This window comes from Bicyclus anynana, chromosome 26 (assembly GCF_947172395.1).
Source record: "Bicyclus anynana chromosome 26, ilBicAnyn1.1, whole genome shotgun sequence".
Lineage (NCBI taxonomy): Eukaryota > Metazoa > Arthropoda > Insecta > Lepidoptera > Nymphalidae > Bicyclus > Bicyclus anynana.
In genome coordinates this window covers 3,018,843-3,039,221 of record NC_069108.1, presented here as the reverse complement: position 1 = coordinate 3,039,221, position 20,379 = coordinate 3,018,843, and the positions used below count along the sequence as shown (strand labels likewise).

Sequence of the window (20,379 nt, the reverse complement as noted above, 5' to 3'; positions counted from 1 at the left end):
ATATTTTTATTCGAACCATTTAAATACATTATTGAGTCCTTAATAACTCAAAATTCATTTCGTATAATAGAAAAGTTCGTTTTATACCTTTCAGAATGTGATTTTTAGTCGGGTTTTAATATAGAAAAGTAAAATAACATAAAGAAATTAAAAAAATCAGCTAGACTACAGCAGTAAGCTTAATATTTGATTATGACGCTTGATGATAATTAAAAAAAAAGCTCTCTAAAAAGTTCCTAGGTGTGGGGGTAGGTACGCGAAATGTTTCTTTGTCTCATCAATGAAGTCAAATATTGTGATGATCGTGAATGATAATTTTCTCTGAAATCTAACAAAAAGATGACTTGGTAGTTTGGCGAAGAATTGACAAAAGTTTTCTGTTTTTAGGGGAACGCGCACAAACAGAAAACGAGAGCTCTATAAAAATTGAGACAACACAGAACTTACATTTAGACGATACGTTAAAAATTGAAAAGCGTCGGTACCAAAGAAGCGCGAGGGCCGAAGCGAGATTTATTACTAAGAAAAACGCTAGCGCCTTACTCGAGTGTTGGTCTGTGACCCCCTTTAGGTGGAAGAGAAACAGATTTAAGTGCGCGTACTGCGAGGACAACTTCACCGACTGCGCTGAACTCAGAGCCCACGTCATGCCGTGTTCCATGCAGCACAACACCAAAGACATATACAGCAAGTTTAAGGAAATGACTCTCATCAATGTTGACATCACTGGAGCCTCGTGTAAAACATGCACTCTACCGTGCCGTGGAGTGAGTGACATGCGTCAACACGCTATCGATCATGGTTACGACATCGATACGTCACACCCTGACGGTGTCCTCCCCTTCTGTTTAGACAAAGAGTCGTGGCGATGTGTGATATGCCAGGAGACATTCAACAACTTTCTGAAACTGTACGAACATATGAATGTACATTATCAACATTATATTTGCGCGACGTGCGGTAAGGGCTACATGACGGCTCCTAGACTAAGGAAGCATTCAGAAGTTCACATAACAGGGACGTTTCCATGCGACAAATGCAAAAGAGTTTTCACAATGCGAGCGGCGAGGGACTACCACAAGAGTCACGCTCACGCCAAAGGACCCCGATATGAATGTCCGCAATGCAATATGAGATTCGGTGGCTATTACGAAAGAATGAATCATCTGAACGAAGCGCACAGGGAAAAGGAAGTCGCCTACAAGTGTGCTCATTGCGAGTTGTCTTTTAAAACCAGTGGAAAACGCGCTACACACGTCAAATCTGTACATTTTCCTCAACAACGTAACTTTGCTTGTCCATTCTGCAAATGGTTCTTCAAAACTGGTTACGAGTTAAAGAGACATATAGTTCGGCACACGGGGGAAAGGAATTTTTGTTGCACCCTCTGCGGGAAAACGTTTCCTAGGAACAGGGCTTTAAGAAAGCACTTCAAAACACACGAAGATCTGAATTGTAAATGGTGTGGGGTTATGTTCAACCAGAAGCCATTGCTGATGGAACATTTTCGAACTAACCATCCAGAGATAAGCGACTTTGTGATCTCTGGGTTGGAAAAAATCTAAGCCAGTTTCAATGTGTTTAATTGTATCGTGTTTATATTTTAATATGCAATAAATGTTTCTAAATTAGCCAATGATTTATCTCATTTCAATTATCAACACCATCAACACACTGCATGGCTTTGGGTTTGGGAATATAATCTGGCAATGCAATAACAAAAGCAATGTTTTGTTTTTAGGTTCCGCAAATGCGGACTCGGAGGATGTAGTGGTAGGAGTTAAACGTGTTAGGAAGTTAAAGGAGAATGTCAGCGCAAGACAAATGCGTCGAAGACGACGTGCCAACAACGAACTTCCTGAAGAATCCGAGAAACGCATAGCCAAAACAATGATGCGCAAAAACGCGATGATCATTCTCGAATGCTCGACCGCATGGGCCTTCCGCTGGTTTCAAAGCGTGTTTTACTGCTCCTATTGCAATTTAAAATTTGTAGAGCCTTTACCCTTGCGTGAACACGTCCGTTCCGTTCATTTAAAAGATGCTCCAACAAAAAAAATATTCTCGAAACTGACCGAAAATAACATGGTAAAAGTAGATGTCACAAGCTTAGCTTGTAGATTATGTGATTATCTAATCGAAAGCATAGACACGTTGAAAACCCACTTAGTATCAGAACACCAGAAGCCCTTCCAATTAGGTTTTAACGACGGCGTTCTTCCTTTCAAACTTGACGCAGATAACTATTTCTGTCAAAAATGCCCTCTATATTTCACAAGCTTTGCTAAAATCAATGAACATATGAACACTCACTACCAAAACTACATTTGTGACGCTTGCGGTAAAGCTTTCGTTTCTAAATCCCGTTTTAGGACACACGTCCAATCACACGAGGTCGGTAGCTTCCCTTGTGGTGATTGTGGTGAGGTCTTAGAAACTAGAGCGGCTAGGATGTGTCATAGATTGAGAGTTCACAAAAAAGGCATTCGATACACTTGCCCGAGATGTACAGAGGTCTTCACAACGTATTACGCGAGAGCGAAACACTTAGTGGAAGGACACGACCAACAGAAAAGACATTATGAATGTTCAACATGTGGGAAGTTGTTTGAGACGAGTTGTAAACGCGCAGCACACATACGTATTTCACACAAACCTGTAGAAAAGAGATATGATTGTCCAAATTGCTCATGGTATTTTCTAAGTAAATCTAAACTAAAAAGGCACCTGATGACCCATGAAAATGTACAAAACGCAGAAGAGAGTTACTCGAACGATTAAGAATTTTGTTTATCTTTTTATTTCTAGGGCCTGAAGACGACGAAAGAAAAGTAGTCATTAAATGGAAAAAGAAACCACGAATAATGGATGACGTGAGGAATAACGCTGCCTCGATTCTAGAATTTTCGAATGCGGTACCATTTAGGTGGCTGCGAGGAAAATTTATGTGCGCTTACTGTCCTAAAATTTGCGCAGATCCCAACGTAGTTCGTTGTCATACTAAAATCCACAACAAACTTGATATCATTCGAAAGCCAACGGCGCGCAACTGTATTCCTTTTAAAATAGATATAACAGATCTGAAGTGTTGTAAATGCGACAGTCAAGTTAATAATGTAAACAGTCTGAAAGTGCATCTACATGACGAACACAAAATTGAATTCAATGAAGACGCCGGAGACGGTGTCGTTCCTTTTATATTAACTGGGTCTGAGTATAGATGTGTCATTTGCGATGTTGTGTTTGAAGGGTTCTGTAATTTGCTAAAACACATGAACGTGCATTATCAAAGTTACATCTGCCATGCTTGCGGAAAGGGGTATTCAGCTAAACACAAGTTACGTACGCACCAGAAAGAGCACGAATTCGGCGAGTTCAAATGTCCTAAATGCGATTTAGTGTTTAAGAATAGAGCTCTGAAGAATAGACACGTTGCTTTACGCCATGGACCTAAAAACAGATATCGTTGTCCAATATGCGATGAATATTTAGACTCATGTCACTCCAGATCTTTGCACCTGGCTAAAGTTCACGACCAGAAAGTAGAATATAAATGTAATCTGTGTTCCGCGGTCTTCAGTACTGGTGCCAACCGTTATTCACATTTAAAGCGAGTTCATAGTATAAGTGTGAAAAAGACTGTGTAATTTCTCATAATACTATTAGTAGATATACGAGTACGAGATACACGAGTCGAGTTGTGTAATTCTCGAAGCTACTATAAAATTGCCCTTTCTTACTATAGAAAGTTTGTGTAATGAGCTGTTGTATATTATAATAAAATCATTTAAAATGTAATGGCCTTTTTTATTTTAATTTTTTCAAGTTTCAATAATAATTGATGATCAGGTCAATTATAATTTAGTTAAAATGTAAAAATCTCTTGACACTTTTAATGCTCAATTCTAACAACAAGTGAATAGGTAAATATTAATTCTGTTTAATTACTTGCAATACCGTTTCATTCACATTACAAGATAGTCTTTTGATAGTCTTTTCTTTTTTGTTTTTAGGGACAGTCAAGAGATATATATGGAAACGGCGTCGGCGGGTATATAACGATCAAAGACATAATGCCGCTATTATTATAGAGCACTCTAACGTCTGTCCGTTCCGTTGGAAACGCGGAGCGTTCGCCTGTTCACACTGTCCACGAACTTTCGGTCATTTCGACGACGTTTACAGCCATACGCAAGAACATCCCGACCGATTAGAAGCTATGCACTACGCTCGACCCTATGACACTATTAAAGTTGAGATCACTGATCTAAAATGTGCAATATGTCAGGATACAATGAACGATTTAAACCATCTTAAAGACCATCTTTTAAATAGTCACCAACAGCCCATAGCTCAAGATTTAGATATAGGAGTGACTCCATTTATTTTGCGGAACAAAGAAATGATTTGCGCTCATTGCTCGCAGCGTTTCTCACTGTTCTCCAAACTCAACAGTCACATGAACGAACACTATCCGAATAACATTTGCTTCCATTGCGGGAAGTCTTTCACCGCCGCCCACAGGTTGAAAGCGCACCAGCTTACCCACGAATCTAACGACCAAGCTTACAAATGTACCAAGTGCGATGAAGTTTTCGAGACGCGGGTTCTGAGAAACTATCACATAAATACGAAACACGCGCCGGCCAATCGTTACCGGTGCCCGTATTGCAATCAGTCGTTCAAACGCTACTCGGACCGGTCGCGACATTTGAAAGAGTTCCACAACCAAATCGTGGAGTATCCTTGTAACTTGTGCTCAGCAGTTTTCGCTTTATCCGACCAAAGGACGAAGCATATAAGAAACGTTCACATAAAGCACAAACAATTTCAATGCGACATTTGCCCCAGCAAATTTGTAACAATGGGGCAATTGAAAAGCCATATGATAAAACATACAGACGTAAGAGAGTTCCAATGCAGCGTTTGCAAGAAGAGCTACGCTCGGTCTAGAACGTTGAAAGAGCATATGAGAATACACAACAATGACAGAAGATTTGTGTGCGAGTACTGTAATAACGCTTTCATCCAAAAGTGCAGTCTCAAGAGCCATTTGAAGACTCACCATCCTAATGCAGAGATTTCTAAAATATCGACCGTTTAAATTATTGTGTATATTCTTAATATTTATTAATATACCAGTATGTGATTTGTACAGTGTTGTTTGGTTTTCTTCAACTTTATCGTTTTTATACTAACTTTTAATTTATACTTTTTACTATTGAAACTAAGTTGATACAGTGAGTAAATAATACAATGTAATTTAGTATTAAATATTATTGTTTAATACGATAGTATTAATACGATTAGTATTGTATGGGTTTCGTTCTGGCTGGTTATACATATCAAGGACTCAGAAAGGAAGAACTCCGAAGATTACCATACAATTGAAGAATATTAAAACTATTTAGCTTATTGTAATAATGTATAGTTAGATGAATTTGGAAATTGAATGGAAGAACCTATATCGGTTGTTTTTCTATTTTTAGGAAGAAAACCAGCAGTGGTCGAAATAAAACAAGAAACGGAGATAAATACCGAGAATAATGTATTGATAAGCATCACAAGACCTATAGAGTTTGATAAAAGAGCAGAAGGTAATGCCCGGCGAGCGGCGTTTAGGAAGAATATAAAAATAATAATGACCTCATGCACGGCATACCCGTTTAAGTATAGAAAGGGCACTTATTTATGTTTCTTTTGTAAAAGTTCCTTTCTGGAGCCAGAAAAACTGAGAGAACACACACAGGAAACTCACGCTGATTTGATGTTCAAACTCAAAAAATACGAGCCGCTCAAAATGGATTTCTCAACGACGACTTGCCGCTTGTGCGGAATACAAATAAGTGATTATTTAATGTTAAAAATTCACTTGCGCGAGCACGGAAAGGAGCTAGATGTGACGTATGGAGAATCCGTGTTGCCGTACAAGTTAAGCAGGGACGAGCACTGCTGCCAGATCTGTGGCAAGAGATACGAGATGTTCCTGAGCCTGCACAAACATATGAACGACCATTACGAGCATTTCATTTGCGAAACGTGCGGCAAAGCCTTTGTGACGATGCAGCGGATGTTAAACCACTCACGCACACACGAGCGCAGGGACTTCCCCTGCAAACGCTGCGGGGAGACCCTGACGTCGTACGCGGGTCTTTACGCACACACGGCGAAGGTCCACCGTTCGAATAAGAGATACAAATGTCCGATTTGCGATGAGAAGTTCGCGTCATACAAATATAGGATGAAGCATTTGAATACGGTGCACGGAGAGAAAACAGCTCTGTTCCCTTGTCCGTCTTGTCCAAAAGTATTCGACCTCTGCAGTCGTCGGACCGCACATATACGGTCGCATCATTTGCAAGAGAGAAACCACAGCTGTTCAGTTTGCGGAATGAAGTTCTTCAGCAACTATGAACTGCAAGAGCACAGTATCAAACACGCGGGCGCCAGGATTTATCAATGCGACGTCTGTAAAAAGTCGTACGCTCGGTTGAAGACATTGCGAGAACATATGAGGATCCACAATAATGATAGACGATTCGTTTGCCCAGTGTGTGGGCAGTCGTTCATACAGAAGTGTAGCTTGAAACAACACGTCAGAGTTCATCACCCTATACAAGTCAAGGCAGATGTATTTTAATGACTACCGAATTACTAACTAGGAATTAAAATTTCAAATTAATTTTATGAATACGTTTAAATATAAAACAATTCTCTCGAATAAGCAATATAGCAAAAACATTCTTATTACTGAAATAATTTTCAACAGTATTTTTTTACACATCAATCTATTTTACCTGTGTTATTTTATTTTATTTAATTAAATAAGAATAAATTATGTCATTTATTTCTATTTCTATGTATTCTTCTTTGACGGAATCCTTTAAATTATTGTTAAATTAACATTATATAAATCCGTTACATAAATCAAATATAATGTACGATAGTGACTCCCCGCGACTCCGTTCGCATAAAATTCTGTTTATCACAAATCCCACGGGATAAAAAGTAGCCCATGTTTTAATCCAGAGTAAAATCTATTTCCATACCAAATTTTAGCCAAATCGGTTTTCAAGCCGATCCTTGCCGCTGCACACAAACTTTCGCCTTTATAATATTAGTGTGTCTTTCTTCATTATCAATACATTCATGATAAATATTACAAAATCATTTCATTTATTATAAAAATAGCTCGATACGGCGTTCTTTTATATAAACACTCGTCTGCTGATTAAAGTTAGTTAGTATACAAAAATTACGCCGAATATTTGACAGTAGGGTACAAAAATACGTAGACGTTGAGAGTTTGGAAGATGGTAAACAGTAAATGTCAAGTGATATTTGCATGTACATATATTCTAAGAAGATGACGCTCATGCCCGTGTATTTGTCGTTTTAGGTCAAATTGAGGACGATAGTGGCGTACAGACCTTAAAAACGGATGTACGCACAGAAAACGAAAGAAAATTTAATGAATCGACAAAAGTGAAGAAGAGGAATGTCGTCATTCTGCTTGAGAACACCAGAATTTGTCCGTTTAGATGGATGAAGAATTTATTTATATGCATTTATTGCGACGGACAGTTTACCGATCCAGCTCTTTTGAGACATCACAATTTAAAACATAACATGCAAACTTCTGCACAAATAAAGGCTGCGTTGCCGAAACTAAAAAAACACGAATTGGTAAAGGTTGACATAACAGACTTGACGTGCAAATTGTGTGACAGAGAAGTGAAAAGGTTCGACGATCTAAAACAACATCTTATTGATAAGCATAATTTTAATGCTGATCTTAAAACAGACGATGGCGTACTCCCTTTTAGAATAAGTAGAAACAATTTCGCGTGTGTTATCTGTGATGAGAAGTTTGATGAATATAAGACTCTTAACCACCATATGAACGTGCACTATCAAAATTTTATTTGCGAGCAGTGCGGCACGGGCTTCATAACTCCAGATCGTTTGAGAACTCACGCGTTTTCTCACGAAACTGGGACATTTCCTTGCGAAAGTTGTGATAAAGTTTTTCGGTCGATGAACGCGAAAAATGAGCACCACGCGTCTGTGCATAAAAAAGTGAAACGTCATAGATGTCCGTATTGTCCAGAAATGTTCAGGAATTATTTTCAAAGGAACAAACACATATCGGCCATTCACGGTGTGAAGTTAAAAGAATTTAAATGTTCCGTTTGTCCCCGAGTTTTTAAAACTAGTGGCAAATTGGGATTTCATGTGCAAACCGTCCATTTGAAGATCAAAAGACACGCTTGTAATTTGTGCGAGTGGAAGTTTTATTCCAAAACTGAATTGAAAGATCACATGGTTAGGCATGGCGGCGAGCGAAAGTTCAAATGCAATGTCTGCGCCAAAGCGTATGCAAGAAAATATACTTTGAGAGAACATATGAGGATACATGAGAACGACAGGCGTTTTGTCTGTGCGATATGTGGAGGAACATTTGTTCAGAAGTGTTCGTTGAAAAACCACGTCCGAGTCAGCCATCCGACAGTTAGGACAAATGAATTTGAAAACCTCGTTTCATGAACTATTTGATCTCAATCAGTATCGAATGATTCCAGTAGGATAGGATATAGTCAAATAAAACATATTTTTTAATTAGTTTTATTTCTGTAAATAAAATATACTTTAAAAAGTAAGGAAATTAACATAATTATAAACACAATATGAAATTAATTAGATTAAAGCACATACATGTTGGGATTCGGAATATACTAATTCCTCTAGATGGAGATGGCTAATATGCACATAACTGTTACCTAATTCACTGCATGTTCAACGTAGTGGGGTAAAAAGTACAAAGATTTGTTTCTGTTTTTAGGCGCGGACTCTTTACCGACGGATAGACCGACGCCAGCTAAACGAATAGTTCCTCTATTTCAAGTGGCCTACGATCGGACTCTCTGTAAACCTTTGGGAACTGTGACCGCCTTCAGAAAGTTGAGGTTAAAAGACAGGATCAGCACACCTTCTCCTATCTCAATGAGAGATTATACACCGTCTCGGAGTCCATCCCCAGTGTCTTTAAGAGAAAGAAATTCACCCGCAATCGAAGTTCCAAAAATTATGAAAGTTATATCAACCAAAAAGCACTCAGACTATCGACAAAATGCGTTGACAGTTTTTGAATTCTCCACAGTTTACCCGTTTGTCTACGGCAACAACAAATTCAAATGTTTCGTGTGTGCGGAGCCTTTTTTAGAAACATCACTTTTAAGGCAACATATGAATGAAAACCACACTTTTGCACCTTTGAAACGATTGGTTAACAATAGGAGAGAAAATGTTCTAAAAGTAGATGTGGGTGAATTAGAATGTAAATTATGTTCAGTAAAGCCTAAAGATCTGTTACAATTGAAATATCATCTAAAAGAAGATCACCAGAAACCAATAGACCCGGATTTGCAAGACAACATGATACCGTTTAAATTAGAAGAAGAAAATGGGGCGTACAAGTGCGTAATATGCGAGGGAACATTTATAAAAGTTCGAATTTTGGTAATACATATGAGCGTCCATTTTAGTAACTACAGTTGTGAAATTTGCGGATCAGGATTTATGACGTTGCGGCTATTGAAGAAGCATCTAGAAGTGCATGAGACAGGGAATTTCCCATGTGACAGATGCAACAAAGTGTTCAGTACAACATACAAAAGAGCGTTACACGTTCGAGGCGTACATCTAAAACAGTATCCACGACGATGCCCAATATGTCCAGAGCGGTTCAATTCAAACTATCGAAGGACCATTCATCTTCAAAATGTCCACAATCAGTCCACGAGGGTCCACAAATGCGAGACTTGTGGCCGCGGGTTTAATCTGAAGTATCATTTGATATGTCACAATAGATCGGTACATTTACAAGAAAGGAATCATCAATGCAAAGTGTGTCTGCAGCGTTTTTGTAATAAGGAGACATTGAAACGTCATATGGTTATTCATACGGGAGAGAAGAATCATAAATGCGATTTGTGTGGAATGGCTTTTCTAAGAAGGAAGAACTTAAAAGACCATTTGCGTCTTCACGATGTCGTTTGAAATCAAATCTTGCATCATGCATCACAAAAATGATTCTCAATTTTTTTCACAATTAAATAGTACTTATTGTTTTTGATATAAAGCGGCTATTATTAAAATTCATTTTTTCGATTTACTTCTCTATCAATTTCTAGTTCTAATAATAAATAAATCAAATGTTCATTATTTTACGACATGTACATGAAGTTTATTTAATTTATCATTAATTTAAGAATAAATTGATTTTAAAACATGAATAATTTTTTTTGTTTATAATTTGTTATAATTTTATGTCAGTTACCCATTATTAACTAAATTCATTAATCATTTGAATAAACTTACAAGTAATATTATTAATTCCTTTCACTTAATATAAAGCTTGTAGTTACTGCTTCGGCAATCATTTCATGTTATGACAACTGTACTCTAATAATAGTAATGCAACATAACTGATCTAATATATAGGTACAGATACAATACAGTATATGCTGCGATGATATATATTTATTCTTTTTTAGGCATCATCATAGAAACTGAATCATCAATTGTCGTTAAGGATGATGATGGAAGTGAAATCAAGCTTAAACTACTCAAGAATCCTATCAACATTGAAGAGCTTGTCTGTGAATATGAAGATACTAAGCAAAATCAGAATGCTAGTTTAAATAATTTAGTCGTAATAAAACAGAAAAATCTTGATACTCGTAGTACGAGGATAGCTAATCCTGTATCGTATTTAAAAGAACCTTTAAGTCTCGATAATATAGAATTAGGTCAAAAATATGACATTAAAGCACATAATTTTAAAATTAATAAAGGAACAATAAGAAAATCGCCCAAAAAAGTCTTACATATAGATCATGAGATGTGGAAACAAAACGCATTAACTCTGTTCGAATTTTCCTATGTTTATCCTTTTATTCATGCTTGCAATAAATTTAAATGTTTTACATGCGCTCAAGTGTTTTTGGATACAAATCTTTTGAGAGAGCACTCGTTAAGGGATCACGATGCAAAAGATTACAGAAAAGAATTAAATAACAGAGTCCGAGATAAAATTCTAAAAGTTGATGTAACGTTGTTACAATGTCGAATATGTCAAGTTACATCGTCCGATCTTAATACATTAAAGAACCATTTGAAAGAGCACAATAAAGAAATCAACCCAGAATTTAAAGATAACATGATACCTTTCAAATTAGGTGGCGATGAATTACAATGTCAAATATGCAACGAGACATTTCTAAAATTCCGTCTATTAATAATACATATGAGTCAACATTTCAATAATTATAGTTGCGAAACATGCGGTGCAGTTTTCGTGTCTCTACATCTATTGCGACGTCATTTACAAACACATAAAACTGGAAATTTTCCATGTGAAGTTTGTGACAAGGTTTTCAGTAATTCGGCAAAACGAACAATGCATATGCGTGGTGTACATCTTAAACAGTGTCCGAGAATTTGTCCGATTTGTCCTGAGAGATTCAACTCGAATTACCAAAGAACGAAACATTTGCGTATTGTACACAACCAAACCTCAGGGTTATTTAAATGCGAAACCTGTGGAAGGGAATACGACTTGAAGTATCAACTGCTGATACATATGAGATCCGTTCACATGCAAGAGAGGAATCAAGAGTGCGGGATTTGCTTTTCTAGGTTCTTTTCCAAATACTGTTTGTCAAGGCATATGATGATTCATACGGGAGAGAAGAATTTTAAGTGCCAGGTCTGTGGGAGGGCTTATGCGAGGAGAAAGAATTTAAGAGAGCACATGAAGGCTCACGAGAAGGGACAAGTGTGCTCTGTGTGCTTCCAGAACTGTGAGGATCATGCTTCTTTGATCGTCCACATGAAAGAATCCCATGGGCTTTCCTAATGGCAAATACTACCAGAATTTAAAAAATCATTTTTAATAATTACACTGTATTGATGCTTGTTGCTTATCAAAAAGTTTTGTAGTCTAGTGTGATATGACCATGAGTAAGCCTTTATTTATTATTGAACCAAAAGGCACTGCTTCGGTCAGTATCGTATCCGTAGTTTTCGCACAGATTTGTAGCAAGCTTAGGATTCAGGAGTAAAAGAAATGAATTTTGTTTGCAGTGTTGCCGGACACACAGCGCCCGACGCCACGCTCCAGTATCTGGCAAATGACTATATACGAACGGCTTAACGCTGCAGCTTTCCTAGAGCATACTTCTGTAAAGCCATTTTTTTATCAGCAGGCTAATTTTAAATGCTTTTACTGTTCTGAAATCTTCCCAGAAATCCATTCAGTGTTGCAACACACGGCTCAACATGCCATACCTGATAGATCTACTTTACTGAAACAGTACTTGAGAAAAGGCAAACGTGTCATAAAAGTTGATATTTCTGCTCTAGCATGCAGGATTTGCGAGCAGAGGTTTTCTGATCTAGATGATATTAGAAAACATTTAGTCACTCTTCACAATAAGGAATTTAACACAGCAGGAAATGGTTTAATGGCTTACGATTTAAGCGTGAGTAAAGGCCTTCTTTCTTGTCACAAATGTGGGAAGACATTCAACTCATTTTTCCTTCTGAACAGACACATGAACGTTCACTTTAGCGTCGTGTGCGAGACTTGTGGCCTAGGCTTCATATCGCACCAGCGTTTGATCAACCATCGCATAGTTCACCAGAACGGTGTGCACAAATGCGACAGGTGTCAGGAGGTTTTCCCAACGAAATTAAAACTGAGATATCACTTGTTCAAGAAGCACGAGGAGCCAAATTCGAAGAAGAGCAAACCATTGAAATGCCCTCATTGCTTGGAGAGATTTTCGGAACACTACAAAAAGATGACGCATTTGAAAGAAGTGCACGGGATAACTTTCACGTTTGACTGTCAAGTGTGCAAAGCTGTGTACCCGACGCGAAGGGCATTGACGGAGCACACAACGAAGCAGCACACTCAGACGATACGGTGTAAAGTGTGTGGGAAATGCTTCGGGACGAAATCGTTGCTAAAGATGCATACCCGAGGTCATACTGGGGAGAGGAACTTCTATTGCACTGTGTGCCACAAGGCGTATATGCATGAGAGGACTTTGAGGGAACACATGAGGGTACACGGTCCAATTTGGAAGTACACGTGTACCGAATGCGGGAACGGGTTTCATAACCGCAACGATTATAATAAGCATGTGAAGCAATGGCACCCTCAGTGGCAGTTCAGGACTATAGTGAAGAACTTTGGATCTGGAGTAATTCCGATCTGAAGGATCTGAAGTTAGGCATTATTTTAGTCTAGGTAGGTCGCCATAGTGCAGCTATAGATCACAAGTATCATTAATACCATTAGGATTAAATATTTTTATTATGCATTTGTATGTAGAAATAAATGAAAAGTGCACATAACTTAGGTTGAGTAAAAATCTGTGATACGGGTCTCTCTGTTAAGAATGATTGTCTGATAAATTTTTGCTGACCGAAATAGTTTGATAATAAATGTGTGTGAAAATTCTATCAAAATCTTTTATTTATAGCTTGTACTCGTAACCTTTTGTCACTAACATAATCATCATCATCATTAACGAGTCTCCTCTCAGGAGTTAGGGTAATAGTCCACCACTCTGGCCCAGTGCGGATTTGTAGGAGTACAAGTAGATAATTAAGAAAATTCTCAGGTATGCAGTTTTCCTCACGATGGTTTCATTCACCGTACACGGGTATATTGATTTCTAAAATGTACATAACTGAAAAGTTAGACCAGATTCGAACCTACGCCTTCCGAATCGAAGGCAGAGATCACATCCACTAGGCTATCACAACTCCTGAATGAATATAAAAGTAAAAACTCTGCTCTGCTTCTTCGCTGTGTCCATGAAATCGTGATTATTAATTACATTCGGTACTCATGTTACAGGTATTATGAACTCATGATATGCTATTCTTATAAAAATTGAAATGCCTTTCGATATCATGTAAATTGTTGGAATTGATATATTAAATCCATTCAGTGCTGTCAGAAATAGCCACTATACCAATTGATGTAGTTAATGAATGAGGTGAAGTTAGCACCAGTAGCGACTGCTTAGTTTCAACGTTAAGACTATCTGAATTTGATATTTCTTTCACAGGCAATAGACCGACGAGTATATGGCAACTGACGGTAGCGGAAAGGAATAACGCGGCTACTTTCATACAGTATACCACAGTGATACCCTTTGTCTTTATGGGCTGGAGTTTCAAATGTTTCTATTGCGCGAAATATTTCTCTGACGTACCTAGTTTATTAGATCACACATCTAAACACGATGTACTAAATAGAGATCTTATTTTAGAAAAATATATCTCGCGGGGTAAACGCACTTTGCAAGTAGATATATCGAAATTAAAGTGTCGTTTATGTGATAAAGTTTGTCCAAATCTTGAAGATATCCGAAGTCATTTGATACACGATCATGAGAAGCATTTTCGACAAGCTAGTAACGGTATGACTGAATACAATATGGAGTCCAAAAACGGTTATTTTGTTTGTCACATTTGCAATAAAGAGTTCCCATCGTTTTCACTAATAAATTCGCACATGAACATGCATTTTGGGAAGGTAGTGTGTGAGAATTGTGGGGCCGCGTTTCTTAACCAGCACACGTTGATGAAGCACCGAGAAAAGCATTTGCAAATAAAATTCAGTTGTCAGCAATGCAATAAAGTTTTCCTCAAGCGGAGCCAATTGAAATATCACTCTGAAGTTAAACATAAAGGAAAAGTGATGATGAAGAAATGTAATCTGTGCCCTGAGACATTCAAAGAGCATTACGGTAAAATGGTTCACATGAAAGTGGCTCACGGAGTTGTGACTACGTATCAGTGTCACGTGTGCAAAACAAACTTTAATTCGAGACGAACTTTAACCGAGCACACGACTAGATACCACACGGAGAAATTCAAATGTGAATTGTGTTCTAAATGCTTTAGCATAGAGTCCAAATTGAAACAGCATATGCGAGGGCATACTGGAGAGAGGAATTTCGTGTGTCCGATTTGCAAGAACGCGTACATGCATAGCATGACTCTGAGGAAACACATGAAAACTCACGAGCCCATTTTTAAATTCAGTTGCTCAGAATGTCCAACAGGCTTCAACAATAAAGATGATTATACGAATCATGTTAACGAATGGCATATGTTTGATGAAGCTGATGATTAAAACAATGTAACGAAATTTAGTAGCACTATGGCTACTCAGTTAAAAAATGGGTTAAGCTAGAATATCCATAACTCATTTTATTATTATTTAAATGTTTGGTGTAGCTTTGAAGATTTTGGAACGATTACTTAGTTAAACAGAGGATTTTATAGGAAATATTCTGAAATTGTTTCATTTACGTTAAATTAAGTAGAGTTCTGTTTAGAATTGCTAGGAAAACCTGTTTTCTTGAGCTTATAAGTATACCTAATCATAAAGTATAAATAAAAACTTCTTGTTCAGGCATTTATTCGTCTTATAACTCGTGCTCCTGAGTTCTAATTAATAATACTCTCATACAAAATGTTAACTAAGAAATATTCTATTGCAGCGCAATCTACAGAAGCCCCTACAACTAGTAAGTGGGCAATGACTTTGGCGGAAAGAAAAAATGCAGCAGTTCTTTTACAATACACCACAGTTACTCCGTTCACGTATCTTATTTACCCAAGCTCTTACAAATGTCTGTTCTGTGAGGAAAAGTATTCAGAACTCCACACTTTATTAGAACATTCCAGAAAACACGAAATTCCCGAGCACGACACGATTTTAAAAGAAATCTTGAAGAAAGGCAAAAAAAGAATCAAAGTGGACATCTCAATTTTGGAATGTAGAGTGTGCCGAGAATCTTTTACAAGTTTAGAATGTATTCAGTCACACTTAACCCATGTACATGAAAAGGAGTTCACAGAAGCAGGCAACGGCATGATTTCATTTAACTTGAAAACTACGAATGACTGCTTTAAGTGCCATCTTTGCTTGAAAACTTTTCAAAGTTTCTTCCTTATTAATAAGCACATGAGTGTTCACTATAACAATGCTGTGTGCGACATTTGTGGCAAAGGATTCCTGTCTTACCCACGACTACTGACGCATATAGAGAGTCATAAAAACGGGACGTACCCTTGCGAGAAATGTCCGAAAACCTTCCCGAGCATCTCCAAACTCAAGTATCACAACGCCAAAATCCACGGAACGTTGATTAAGATGTCCAAATGCCACAAGTGTTTGCAAAGATTCGAACACCATTACGAAAAGTTGAAGCACTTGAAACAAGTCCACGGGATTTCTTTTACATACACATGCGATATTTGCAAATCTACTTTCAAAGCGCGGTACTTACTCAGCATGCACGTCATAAAACATCACACTCAGAATATAATCTGTGAGATATGTAATAAAACCTTTTCCGAGCCATGCCAGTTGAGAAAGCATATGCCGGTACATACGCAAGAAAGGAAGTACGTCTGTCCAGCGTGCAAAAAGTGTTATAGATACGAAAGAACATTAAAACACCACTTGAAAAGTAAACATAATCCTGATTTTAAGTTCACGTGTTCTGTGTGCTGGACTGGGTTTAGAGATACGGTACATTATAAGATACATAGGGCGACTCATATATAAACTAAAGCCATACTCGAGGAGTACTGTCTACCAACAAACAAATTATAAGTGAAGATATAAATCGCCAGTCTTTTCACACCTAATAATAATTATAATTAAGTTAATTAATGAAAATAAATTTGATTAATAAGCTAAAAACAATTAGATATAGTTAATAATATTTTATAAAAAAACAATACATAATTTAAAATAAAAAAGTTATAAAATGTTATGAAACGTTTTCTACCCTCTTTTTTAATTTATTTGTTAGTAAACAGTGCTTTTCGTGTATGACTTTAGTATAGTATAGAATGCATATGTCGAAACTAATTTACGATACAGGTTCTTTAATAAAAATGTCTAAGGAACGTGTGTTCTGAAATGAATATTAAAAAAATATATCTTTTGTAAATAGATCTTAAATTGTGTCCCTTATATCGCATCGTTGTTATGACATAGCCAAACATAATCATTGATAAATATCATGAAGTAGCTTACTAGTGAAGTGCCAGTTGCAATATCTCGTCTGTATCGACAGTCTTACCACTACGATTACGTATTTTAAAATGCAAAGATAGATAAAGGCTTGTGTTACATTGATATTTGGAATTATTTGAATTACTTTGTATGAAAAAATTAAAAGTTTTTTTTTAGTTAAAAAAAATAGTTATGCATTTCGGCTCCTGTAAGTGGACTTGTCAACACCTTGAAGTTATGGGAAATACACCGCAACATCCTGTATAAATGGCCTGACGTACCAAGATAAAATTTGGCAGAGAGGTAGTTAATAGTTTATAGTCAGTAGACGTCCGAATTTAAGGTACCATTCTACTGCTGTTTTATAGACTACAACAAAGCTTTTGACTCAATAGAGCACGAAGCCATTTGGTTGACTCTTAAGAACCAAGGAGTAGAACATATATAAGAATCATAAAGAATATATATACCAATAGTACAGCTAAGATAAAGTTAGGAAAAGTGGGCAAAGAAATAAAAATTAATAGAGGCGTACGCCAAGGAGATCCACTCTCCCCTAAACTATTCGCAGCTGTTTTAGAAGAAATCTTTCGTAATCTAAGATGGGATCAATATGGGCTTAATATAAATGGTGAAAAATTATCTCATCTACGATTCGCTGACGATATCATAATATTCGCTACAACAATAGTCCACCTACAGAACATGCTCGCAGACTTAGAAAAAGAAAGTAGCTTGGTAGGTCTTACAACACCTCTAAAACCAAAGCCATAACAAACTCATCCGAGGACAATATCACTAGCTATGGTGAGCTGATTGAGTATAAAGGAATATTCTTAACATTTTTGTACTTATCGAAGCGTTAGCGTTTGTAGAAAGAGACTCGACGTGCCATCTGGCTACAGGCCCAGGACATCGGATTTATGAAGTTGTACGATTGACTTGATTTTTCTGTCAATTACCCTTATGAAACATCAAATTAAAACGTACTACAGTTAACAACAATGGGGATGATGAATAGGTTTGAATATATTGATTTTTACGATACATTCGGGTAAATAAGGTCAATGGTAATTAATTTATACATAAAAACAAAGATTGACTGGATTTGCAAAATAAATAAGATTATAAAATTAATAATAATAATTAAAAAACATTTATTCAGCCAAAAAAAATAACATAAATAAGAAAAAAAAACATGAGACTTAATATTAAGGCTTCGGCTGAATGGGGCGCTGCCTCAGCTCTATGCTACAGCTAAGTAACTGTAGCGCTGATTTTCAGGCATGACCCCAGGGTGAGCTCACGGACTGATCGGGAGAGCGTTGCGTCGTTTATTGGTTCCAAATTTAAAATAGATATATAATATACTACTATGTATCCACATATTTATAGTAAGTTAAATTAGATTGGAGCGAAGGACAAACATTAATATATTAATATTGTAATTAGATGAAAATTCATACAGTTTTAGCTTCATTACATTAAATGTGACATTTTTTTATACATGAACTATAAAAACAAACGCACTAATGACAAAGATATTAGTAATTTTGTTTGAACGCCCATACAAATCTAACGATCATTACGTACCTATCACGTCATTAAATCGTACCATATTGTAGGGATCCGCGGCAACGCCGTAAATCTGACACTTTAAATCCCTGTAGCTCCGAAAGTAATGATCGCAGATACCCTGTTGCTTTTACAAAATTGCTTTACTATTAGTATACTCTTAATTTGTATACAATTTAAAAAAACTGTCATCATTCCTATTACAATAATACAGTTACTACTTATAAACCCTTATTCGGCTCACTGCTGAGCCTGAACCTCTCCTCTCAGAGGGGTTAGGCCAATAGTCCACCACGCTGGCCCAATGCGGAGTGGCAGACTTCACACACGCAGAGAATTAAGAAAATTCTCTGGTATGCAGGTTTCCTCACGATGTTTTCCTTCACCGCTTGAGACACGTGATATTTAATTTCTTAAATGCACACAACTGATAAGTTGGAGGTGCATGCTTTGGACCGGATTAGAACCCACACCCTCCGGAATCGGAGGCAGAGGTCATATCCACTGGGCTATCACTCCCTAATAATACAGTAAATGTTCGATCACTACTAGTTACTACAATTAAACACATTACTCTTTTGAATTAACTTTTATTACTCACTTCACATTATATATAGAAACTATCAACCCCGTGGTGGGCTTATTCGTTCAACTTATATGATATCGAAACGGAACAATGGTAGCGTGAGTTAGACGACTACTAAAGCCATCTATCGGCGGTCATGACAACTTTTATCGATTTAAACAGTAAACATACAATATTATTACGTAAACAGTTGTTTTAGATCCTGTGATCGATGAAGCCGATGGACAGAATGACAATACGATTGAACAACTTAAGACGCAGCTGCTCGGCGACTTTGATGATTCTCCAGTAAACGTACATTGTTTGCAAGGTAAGTGCGTGTATACTTTACTCATTTATACTAGTATTATAAAGCTGATGAGTTTGTTTGTTTGATTTAACGCGTTAATCTCAGGAACTACTGGTCCGATTTGAAAAATTCTTTTTGTGTTAGATAGCCCATTTATCGAAGAAGGCTATAGGCTATATATTATCTCCATATTCTTACGGGAACGGAAACCACGCGGGTGAAACCGCGCGGCGTCAGTTATATATAAAAATGAATCTTGAATCTTCCTAAGCGCAAATCTCGGGAATGGGTGAACCGATTTCGCTAATTCTTTTTTTATAATTGAAGTACCAAGATGGTTTTTATGGAGAGAATAATTTAAAAAGTCTAAAAAAACTATACTCCCGTAGAAACGATTGGTAGTAATTTAAATTTTAATGTAGGTATATAGGATAGGTTAGGGTAGGTATACGGTAGAAGTAGGGTAGGAGTAGGGTAGGGGCAAGGTAGGGGTAGGGTAGATGTAGGGTAGAGGTAGCTACCCTACCTACTACTACTAGTAGTGTAGAGTGGGAGTAGGTAAGGCTATGGAAGAAGTACACAAAAGTCAAAGCGAAGCTTGACCGGGTCCGCTAATCTATACTTATAATGAAACTGGTCGAATTCTATACATTTATTCGTAATTTGAGATTTTACTTATACCATTTGTAACACCAAACGTTACCGTGGCATAACGGACGCCAGCGCCATCTAGAATATTTACTTATATACTTTATAATATGAGTTTCTGTCTCTCTACATTTTGACAAAGGTCTTTAGCATGGACTTCCA

The 20,379-nt window shown here is 37.1% G+C and overlaps 1 protein-coding gene across 19 annotated transcripts in view; it reads left to right on the top strand.

The window, feature by feature from the left end:
* The window catches only part of LOC112047122 (gastrula zinc finger protein XlCGF26.1), an 85,107-nt gene that overhangs the window by 41,443 nt on the left and 23,285 nt on the right, over window positions 1–20,379 (top strand). For 3 of the 19 annotated variants that reach the window (XM_052889614.1, XM_052889605.1, XM_052889603.1), the window contains exon 5: window positions 19,480–19,590. The exons of 2 other annotated variants lie outside the window; for them this stretch is intronic. In XM_052889614.1, the coding sequence (XP_052745574.1) occupies window positions 19,480–19,590 (111 nt within the window). 14 more of the 19 variants (XM_052889613.1, XM_052889604.1, XM_052889602.1 and 11 more) reach the window with 12 other exon arrangements.